Source organism: Nyctibius grandis, chromosome 3 (genome assembly GCF_013368605.1).
Source record: "Nyctibius grandis isolate bNycGra1 chromosome 3, bNycGra1.pri, whole genome shotgun sequence".
NCBI classification, from domain to species: Eukaryota; Metazoa; Chordata; class Aves; order Nyctibiiformes; family Nyctibiidae; genus Nyctibius; species Nyctibius grandis.
The window spans coordinates 65,897,739-65,907,989 of NC_090660.1; the positions used below are offsets into that span (position 1 = coordinate 65,897,739).

At 40.7% G+C, this 10,251-nt stretch overlaps 1 protein-coding gene across 1 annotated transcript in view; it reads left to right on the top strand.

Moving 5' to 3' along the window:
- The window catches only part of LOC137661643 (chloride channel protein C-like), a 94,459-nt gene extending 85,852 nt beyond the window's left edge, over positions 1–8,607 (top strand). The window contains 3 exon segments of the mRNA XM_068397261.1: positions 5,030–5,126; positions 6,133–6,228; positions 8,356–8,607. Of these exon segments, the coding sequence (XP_068253362.1) occupies positions 5,030–5,126; positions 6,133–6,228; positions 8,356–8,607 (445 nt within the window).
- The last annotated feature ends 1,644 nt before the right edge of the window (positions 8,608–10,251 follow it).

The following is a 10,251-nucleotide window of genomic DNA, read 5'->3' on the forward strand; positions in this document are numbered from 1 at the left end:
AAATAAATAAAGAGTAAATGAACAACTGCAGGGTCCAAGTCTGAATCCTAGCACTTCCTGTTAAACCTCACAAAATAGTGCAAGAAACATGTTTGGTCTGCTTTCCAAGGCTTGATGATGTGATAGGAAGGATGTTGTATGTAACATCAAAGAGTGGTGTTGTTATACCTCTGAAGCACAACTTCTGGAAGTCCAAGTGAAATAATGTATGTTCATTTTTCTCCTGAATAAGGCAGTTTTTAATAGGCTTGGTTTCTTATCAGAAATGTTCCAGTGATTTCCTTCATTGTGTTTGCGTGTGCTTCTTTTTTTGACTAGCCAAATTTCTCTCACACTTTCCAAAGCCCTGTTAAGTGACACCCTGCTGGGTTTAGTTAAGAGCGGTGCCGAGCAAATTGCAAGCTGCCAAAACCAGCCAACAAACCACTGGTGATGAGCAAATGTTTCTGCTCTTTCAGCTCATGGTCAATGTTGCTGTTTTTTTAATTCCAGCCCACGATGTTCAAGTGGAACATAGTGAAGTCTGGACTATGGACAGGCCTGAGCAGTGTTTTGGACCTGAGCATACAGAGTCTAGCAAAGGATCAAGGTGGATCATAACTTTTGCACTTGACATCAATATATTCATGTTAGGATTAAAGTCTTGAGAGTATTCCTGGCCTAGTGATCATCCTTGAAATTGACTTCTTGGAGCTCTACATGATGATCTGGGAGCAGAGTTAGGTCTGTGTATTTATATATCACGTAGAACAATTACAGACCTGTTTGTGAAAGACCATAAAATGCAAACCTTTAGAGCGCCCTGCAGAACAAAGTGTGTAATCACAGAATCACAGAATCACAGAATGTTAGGGATTGTAGTGCATCAAACGTAACTCATAGGGCATGACTGGATTAATTTCTTCTCCATGTCCTCTGCTGTAGTGAATATATTATGAATATATTGTGTTTTCCTCCCTTTCCTCCTCCAAATGTAGCCTGAGGGGAATAGACCTAGCCTGTTGCAGCATGCCTATACTGTTCTTTTTAGTGTGTTCTCATGATTGTCCTCAAGCCCAAGTCCATTAATGTCTATGCGACATGTCCATATGCTGGCATGCACATGGCAAGAGGCTTAGGGCAAGCCAGTGACTTTCCCAGGAGGGGAGAGGTGAGCTCAAGGCAAAGTACTTCCTCAGTAGAGTTTTCTCAGCAGTTAGTTCTGCTGCAGTGTTGCACTCTCCTTGGAAATTTGAAAGAGATTTTATGAAAATCAAAGCCAGTCAGATATTAAACCGAGACAAATAAAGTTTCAATAGTTATGAAGGAAACTGAATTCCTTGTTTGTCCTGTGAATGGGATGTGCTTTAAATGTGGGAGCAGGTGATAGACTCCTAGTATTCCTGGCTGTGCCAGTGATTTTCTTCAGAACTGTTTTTTTTTTCCCACAAGTTCTTTTCACTCTCACGTCTTCACCTGTAAAAGGATGATACCTATATCCCATCCACAAGCATACTTACTTATAAATCCCATTGAGAATCTTAGATAAGAGACCAAGGGCATGTCTGTATTAACAAAATACAGATTTTGAAACTGGATCTACAGTGTGAAACAGCTGACTCTTTCAGGAGAAAGGGAACTGCTGCAATGCTAACCAACTCATGGGAGGTAGAGGTGATAGGATAGTTTCCTTCAAAAGTGTGTTCCAGATCTGAACTAAAATGTGGAGGTAGATGCTCCCAAAGTATCTTGTTTTTAAGTTGGAGAAAAGGTGGACTATATAAAAGTCCTGAGACATGTGAAACTGCAGACAGTTTAATATAAACACACCACCCAAGTTGCAGAAGGCAACAGCAGGGACTGGCAGAATGAAGAACTGCCCATTGTAGGAGAAGATCAGGTTCGAGACCATCTAAGGAACCTGAAGGTGCACAAGTCCATGGGACCTGATGAGGTGCATCCACAGGTCCTGAGGGAACTGGCGGATGAAGTTGCTAAGCCACTATCCATTATTTTTGAAAAGTCATGGCAGTCTGGTGAAGTTCCCACTGACTGGAAAAGGGGAAACGTAACCCTCATTTTCAAGAAGGGAAAAAAGGAGGACCTGGGGAACTACAGGCCAGTCAGTCTCACCTCTGTTCCTGGCAAGATCATGAAGCAGATCCTCCTGGAATCTATGCTAAGACACATGGAAATCAAGGAGGTGATTGGTGACAGCCAACATGGCTTCACTAAGGGCAAATCGTGCCTGACAAATTTGGTGGCCTTTTACGACAGGGTTACAGTGTTGGTGGATAAGTGAAGAGTGACTGATGTCATCTACCTGGACTTGTGCAAAGCATTTGATACTGTCCTGCACGACATCCTTGTCTCTAAATTAGAGAGACATGGACTTGACAGATGGACCACTCGGTGGATAAGGAATTGGCTGGATGGTCACACTCAAAGAGTTACGGTCAACGGCTCGATGTCCAAGTGGACACCAGTGACGAGTGGCATTCCTCAGGGGTTGGTACTGGGACCGGTCCTGTTTAACATCTTTGTCGGCAACATGGACAGTGGGATTGAGTGTGCCCTCAGCAAGTTTGCCGACGACACCAAGCTGTGCGGTGTGGTCGACACGCTGGAGGGAAGGGATGCCATCCAGAGGGACCTTGACAGGCTTGAGAGTTGGGCCTGTACAAACCGCATGAAGTTCAACAAGGCCAAGTGCAAGGTCCTGCACATAAGTTGGGGCAATCTCCAGCACAAATACAGGCTGGGCAGAGAATGGATTGAGAGCAGCCCTGAGGAGAAGGACTTAGGGGTGATGGTTGACGAGAAGCTCAACATGAGCCGGCAATGTGCGCTTGCAGCCCAGAAGGCCAATCATATCCTAGGCTGCATCAAAAGAAGCGTGGCCAGCAGGTCGAGGGAGGTGATTCTGACCCTCTACTCTGCTCTCCTGGGTCCCCACCTGGAGTACTGTGTTCAGCTCTGGGGCCCCCAACATAGGAAGGACATGGAGCTGTTGGAACGAGTCCAGAGGAGGGCCACGAAGATGATCAGAGGGCTGGAGCACCTCTCCTATGAAGAGCGGCTGAGAGAGTTGGGATTGTTCAGCCTGGAGAAAAAAAGGCTCCGGGGAGACCTTATAGCAGCCTTCCAGGGGGATTGGACTAGATGATCTTTCAAGGTCCCTTCCAATCCCTAACATTCTGTGATTCTGTGATTCTGTGATTCTGTGACTTTTTACAAGGGCACGTAGTGATAGGACGAGGGGGAATGGTTTTAAACTGAAAGAGGGTAGATTTAGATTAGATATTAGGAAGAAATTCTTTACTGTGAGGGTGGTGAGACACTGGAACAGGTTGCCCAGAGAAGCTGTGGCTGCCCCCTCCCTGGAAGTGTTAAAGGCCAGGTTGGATGTGGCTTTGAGCAACCTGGTCTAGTGGAAAGGTGTCCCTGCCCGTGGCAGGGGGTTTGGAACTAGATGATCTTTAAGGTCCCTTTCAACTCAAACCATTCTATGATTCTATGTTATATTGGAAACTAGTTTAATGTTACATCTTCATGTGTGAGAGCTTAATGGTATTTCATAAGAAGTTTACTACTTTTTTTTGCACAATTTACAGTTTTGATCCAGCTTCATGAAATGCAGGACAAAGAAGTACAGAATAATGAAGGGGAGACTGTTTGGAAGGAAAATAATTGAATGGGAAATACCCTGCTGGTTAGGGCAGTCAGTGGGAATGGGGAGACCTGGTTGTACAGAACCCTGTTTATTCGGCATGGAACCTCTCCAACAGGAGAAATTAAGACATGACATACATAGCCACTAATGTGCTCGTTATGAAGGAGGGTGTGGAGAAAGGGCTTGAACCCAGTTCTTCCATATCCTGTCCTTAGGGAGGTCACTAACCACCAGCTTTTGGAGCTGGCAGGTATGTCGTCTTAGTGTAAGTCCTCTGCTGTGGAGTGCTAATCTCACCTTGAAGCAGACTAATCTTTCCCAGGAGACATTATTTTAAAACTAGTAAATTAATATAACAAGTTTTGATTTGAACAAATCAATATTTTCTAATACTGAAATATTTATTTGAAATATTCCCAGCTTAAGCTTGGTGTTCCAGTCACAAAAGGCACTTTGTACCTCATTTGTATTTCTGTAATGCCCTAATGAAGGTTGTGTGTCTGCTCTTCTCTGGGTCCCTCAAGCGCATCATTTAGCAGTGTGTTGCACATCTTTGTACTACTGTAGTAGCTCCTAGTTGTAATCACAGACAAGGGTTAACATGATACTAAGTATGTTGCAAGACAAAAAGCTTTGTGGTGGTCCCCAAGGTGTTTGTTATCTAAAGATAAGTTACAAGGCTGGAAGTGGATAGTGTGGATGGAGTGTGTGTGTGTAAACAAGGAAATACTAAGATATAAATGATAATTCGAAATATATTGCTTGTCAAGGCTTTTTGTGCATGATGCATAAGGGGATAACTCTAAAGAAAGGTTTGAAATGATGTAATAATTGATAAAGATATCCCTTTTCATATGACTAAGTCAGCAAGAATATTAAATGCCTTAATGAACTCCAGAGTGCAGTACTGTGACAGAAGGTTTCACTGATGATTTAAAATATGCCATGAATTTTTGGCAGATCTTGTGTTTTAATGTAGATGTTACTTAAGAAGGATGTGGGAAGAAACAACAGTCTATCTACTTGTATTCAGATAATTGTATTTGCTTGTTATTGCTATTGTCTTGTTGGGTGCAAACTACACAGGGCGTGAGCTGTTTCTGCCAAGCAGGTTGATCCAGGTCAAGAAGAACATGTAGAACATAGCTGATGTTCTATAACCTAATTAGCCAAACCTAAACCAGAAAACACCTGTGTGATGCTGCTATTGCTGATGGAAATACAGGAAGGCAAAATATGTGGTCAGCCGACTAATACTCTACCCATCATATATCTGATGGTAAAGCATTGTGTGCTTGCTTTTTAAAATTTGCCCCTCATAATGAAGGTAGTCCTCTTCTTTCCCTCTTTTGCACCTTATTTTTTTATTAACCTTAGGTTAGAGCTGTGCATGCTGCTGGAGAATGAGCACATCTTTGAACCAGAGACAAACGATGAGTCTTTCTCGTCTTCTCATCCTCTCTCCTATGAGAAGGTAATCTTCTTTCTTTCAGCTTTTTCCTTATTTAATCAGCATGTATATTAGGTGATTTAGGATGAGCTTTCCATGAATGAAGAGATGATGTAACATATGTGGTTGAGATAAAGAAGTGGTCAGGTACGATTTAAATTAAAGGATGACCAGAGACCTTCCAGGGACAGCTGTCATAAACTATAATGCCACTCAGAGTATGAAAGTTGTGCAAGACTGTTGGCAAAGAACTTCCTTGCTCTGATAGGCTGTTCCAATCTTCTCTCTCTCAACTTCTCCATGGATAGCAGAATTATTATAATATTTAATTCTATATGGGATAGCACCTCTCTGAATGATGAGTGCTTATAAAAGCTTTCAAACTTGAAAAGCATGTAGCATTCTTCCTTTTGATAGATGACTAAAGGATTTTTAGGAATAGTAAACATTAAGTGTGGTAGAAGAAAATCATGTGTTACCAAGGCAAGACTAGTAATGGAGGTTTGAGCAATTCACAGAGACACAACTGGAAAGTTATCATATATTACTGAAGCTTGGTCTGCACATGGAAATCTGGCTGGCAAAACAATGTTGAGAAGGAGCAGGGCAATTATGTATGGGGTGAGGTGCTGGGATACAAACAGGTACTCCTATGGAAGAGGGGTGAAGCTCAGCTGACGGCTGATGCTAGTTTTGTTGCGTTTTTCTGCATTATGCTATCATGTAATTACCACTCAGTGTGTGAATTTTCAGAGTGTGAAAAACTTCACCCCTAAGCCAATATAACTTACATTGTCTTAATAGAGATACAGTTACACTAAAGGGAAAAAATAGCTTTTCGTAAGTAAAGAGTGTTGTATTTTAAATTGCCAATTTAAGCCTTATTGGCAAAAGAATTTATAAAGTTTGGACAGGCTCTGCCAGTGTAGCTCTGCTAGAAAACTTTTAAGAGTCAAACTGGAAAGCTTTTGAACCTTGGGTTCTAACATGCAGTCAGAAGGAAAGAGAAATGGATTCTTGCCTATTCCAGATAACAGTGGAGAAGCTGCCCAATCTGTCGCGCCTAACCATGCTGCTGAATCGCTACACTACAGATCTCTGGTATCAGCAACTCTTCATCAATCTGGTAAGACTGAAGCCAACTCTAAAAACAAACATTTCCTCCATGAACAATGTGTTTGTTATATTTTCTCATTTGTTTATGATGGCTGTGTCAGCTGCACTGATTTACATAAACACTGCCAATCTTGGGACCTTACATTCTCAACAAAAGTAGCTGAGTACAAACAGCATTCCGAAGTTTTAATTCATATTGTATAAACATAACAGATGTTGATAAAATGAGCCAAAAAGAAAATACAACAAAGGAGACCATTTCAAGGGGGCTTTTGATTAAAATACATTCCAGATTGACAAAATGATACAATGTTAATGGAATAGATCATTTAAATGTCATTATTTGGCTCTTGTAGTCCTATAAAGCAAATATAACGCAACACTTTTGAGATTTTAGGCTCCATTACAGTGCAGTGCCTATACATCAACTTATAAATAAAGCTATATTTCTTTCCCCTTTCCCTTTTTTTCTTTAAATCCCTGCTATGACATTGCCACATTTATTTCCTAAATACTGTACTAAAATAACTGGGTCCAAAAGCATAATGTGTTTGGTATACTTAATAAGGCCTAAAATAAATATGTTATAAACAAAATAAATGTAGTTTCTGCCTCGGTGAATTTCTAGTCTACAGCACTGAAACTGAAGTGGGGGGACACTGGGAAATCCAGGCCAGAGAGCCTAATTCTGATGGGATTTTTTTAAAAGATATAAAATCTACTCCTGCTTACTCATGTGTAAAGAAGATGGGACTGAGTTTGAGATCCTTCTAGTCTGAATTCCTTGCTTTGAGAGTAGGTAGGCGAGAAAAGTTATAAAAACCACAATGCTCCTAATATTCATTATCTAGTTTGGTTTAAGAGTTTCCCTTTAACAGATGGGGAAACTGAGGTGGAGAGAGGACACACAGCTTTCCAAAGATCAAGAGGAGGCCATACATGGGAATAGAAGCCAGCGCAGCCGAGACCCAGTCCAGAGCTTGTGCCATTGGGCCACACAACTTTTTTGTTATGGGAAACCTATTGCGCTCAATGAGGTTTCACACATTGATACCTAACTTTTTAGTACCTGATGTGATCCCTGAAGCACAAAGTTTAGTATCTCTTCCAGCAACTTGTTGTTACCACTCATGAAAGCTCTGTTTCTGATACCCACAGAAATATCCATTGTGAAGTTATTGGGCGTAATGATTTCCTGTGGCATTGAGTTCCACAGCAAAATTATATGTGATATAGAAAGAGGAAAACTTTTATCTTCAATTTTTTTCCTCCTTATGTCTTTGAATGTCTCGTCAGTTCTGTAAATGAAAGAGGGAGAAGATACATGTCCCTCTCTACTGTGCATTTATTTTTAATATTTTATCAGGTCATTGTTTCATTTTTCCTCTGTCTAGGGAAGCATACACTTGGGAAGCATAATACACCTTCTTTGACAGAACTGGCCAAGTCATAAGAAAGATACTGTAGAATTAAGTGAAAAGTAAAAACTTAGTGAACACTTATATAAACTATAAAGACCAGCTTGGTTAACAATAAACTGGTCTTTAGCTTTGTTTCTGTAAAGAAACAGTTATAGGCCTCATAGTTTTCGGTGACCGGAGTTTAGTACTTGCAGGCTTTCTTCTTCTCAGAGCTACAGGATTGTTTTCTTTGTCCTCTTCCTCGCAGTCTATGTTTCTATGTGAATTGACTTTTATAAGCATTACTGCAAAATATTACAGGATGTCATAAATGGTTGTGTAATGAGATAACAGCTATAAAAAAATCTTAAGACTTAATAAATATTGGGGTCACTGACTATTTCCAAGTAAAAACTCAGACCCTATCAATGGAGCTCAACTTTGCTTTTCTAGCCTGTGAGATTTGGGTGCATTCCAGTCATAATAGTTTATTTAGAGAACCTGATGGTTTACCAAAGAAGAAAGTGTTTTCTTACTATGGTATTTCCTGATGTTTTAGGTATAATTGGCGGTGGGGAACAGGGAGAGAAGAACTAATGTTCTCATTGGCTCCTGTCCCTCAAGCCTGCTGCCTCTCTCTCCCCAGCCTCCTTCCGCTGCCTGTCCTTCCCACCCCTGTGGCAGGGGTGCACTCATGCTTCTGTGTTCTTCCTATGTCTTCTCTCTTTGCCTTACAGGAGCCATACATAAACAAATCTGCAATGTCAGTCCAAGCTCATTTCTCGCTGCAACGTACCTACATCATCTTTCGCACCTTGGGGCTACGTCATCTCACTGTTGTTGACTCCCAGAATCGAGTGGTTGGGGTGATCACCAGGAAGGACCTGATGCCTTTCCCACTGGAGGAGAGGCTCAGGCTCCAGCTGGCACCACAGAGTCCTGATGTGGGTGAACAGCCTCTGGATTCAAGGCCGTGGGTACATTCTTAGGCTTCTTTTTGAGCCCATGTTTTTCTTCAGGAAAAAATAATCAGAGCTTTTCCACTAGATCATTTCTGGAGAAGTGGTGCTTAAAAGCTACGTATCTAGACATGTGGGATTGTGGCCCAGAGCTATGTCACTTAGCTGTTTGGTGATTGCAAAATTCATTTATTTAAATGCTTGTGAGACAAAATAGGTATTCATGTGTTTATGGAAGATATACATAAAATCAAATGTGAAGGATGGATGTCAACAATGCTTTTGTCACACTGTGTCCATGCCTCCCGGTGAAAAAATGTCATAACCATTAGCAGCAGTGATGTTGGCAAAGCCTTTCAGTGAGGACTAAATCTTCAGCCTCTGAGTATCTGCCTGTTAAAAAGGAGAATGTTTCCATATCAGTGTTTTTATGTTGTAATATGTATGTTTAACTGAGAGGAAATACTGCCTTGAGAGAGGTGGGCAAATGAAAGGAACAAGGGGTTGGCCTTTCTTATTGGCCTATGTATACTAGAAATTGAAAGGGAGAATTGTATGTAAGAGAAAGATATCAACTGTGGGGCTCCTGCCAAACTCCCATCACACTTCTCAGTGAGAGAAACTTGAGATGCTTTTCTGTTGCCTACATTTCTTTCAATTTCTGGAACTCCTAGAGTAGGAACTGTTTCACTCCTTCCACCTGATACAATAACAGTTTTAGTTAAGTCGATGTGCAGTGAGGCAAGGGGCAAATTCTAATAATGGAGAAGCAACATGATAAATTGTGGGAGTAGTTTTTGTGTATATAGCAGCATATTTACAAACTGAGCACAAATTAAATAATTCTTCATGATTCCGGAGTCATAAAATGTTTGAAATCTTGGAAAGTGGTGTTTGTTAATAAATTAATGTGAACAATTTTTTGGATAAAGATGCTTTTAGATTTCCTTCTATGACTTTGTAATTTGTGGGATTCTCACAGATTTGGATATTAAAATCAAACATGTACAAAGGAATCCACTACTATTAATGTTGTTATAATGAATACCAAGGAAAACTAGTAATAATTTACTGGTTATAAAAACTTGCCAAAACTCCTGAAAGTGAATTTCTGGTATTTGAATCATGCAGCTTTGAGTCTCCTATGAATCCAAGATTTGTTGGATTTTCTCCTGTTTTCCCTGCTGGATCTTGTCTTTATTATCAATAATGTTGCTTTTCTAGTACCACAGAGAATGCACAGCACTTTAAAACTTAAGTGTCCAGTCAATGCAAATAGCTGGCAGCCCAGAAACATATGAAGGTACATGAGAAAGGCTCTTTAAATGGTCAGTTAAAATATGTCATATGCAGCATGAGGAATGCTTTGCAAATCATCCAGCCAAGAGACATGGAGGTGAATGTTTATTTAGATCCTGTTACAGTTAGTAATCGTCTGTTCATTAGTGCACTAGTGAGGTCATTATCGCTATTGATCTATGCCTCACCTACCTGAAAAAGGCAAAGTTTTTCTTGAAGGAATTAGGGTTTGTGTGCTAGCAGAACAAGAGATCTAATCTAGAAACCCCTAGTGACTTCCCCTTAAGGCAGTAAGAATCTCTTCTTCTTTTGATAACCAAATCTGAATAACCTTGCCATGAATTTGCATTTTTGGTTCAAAGCCCATTGCTGATT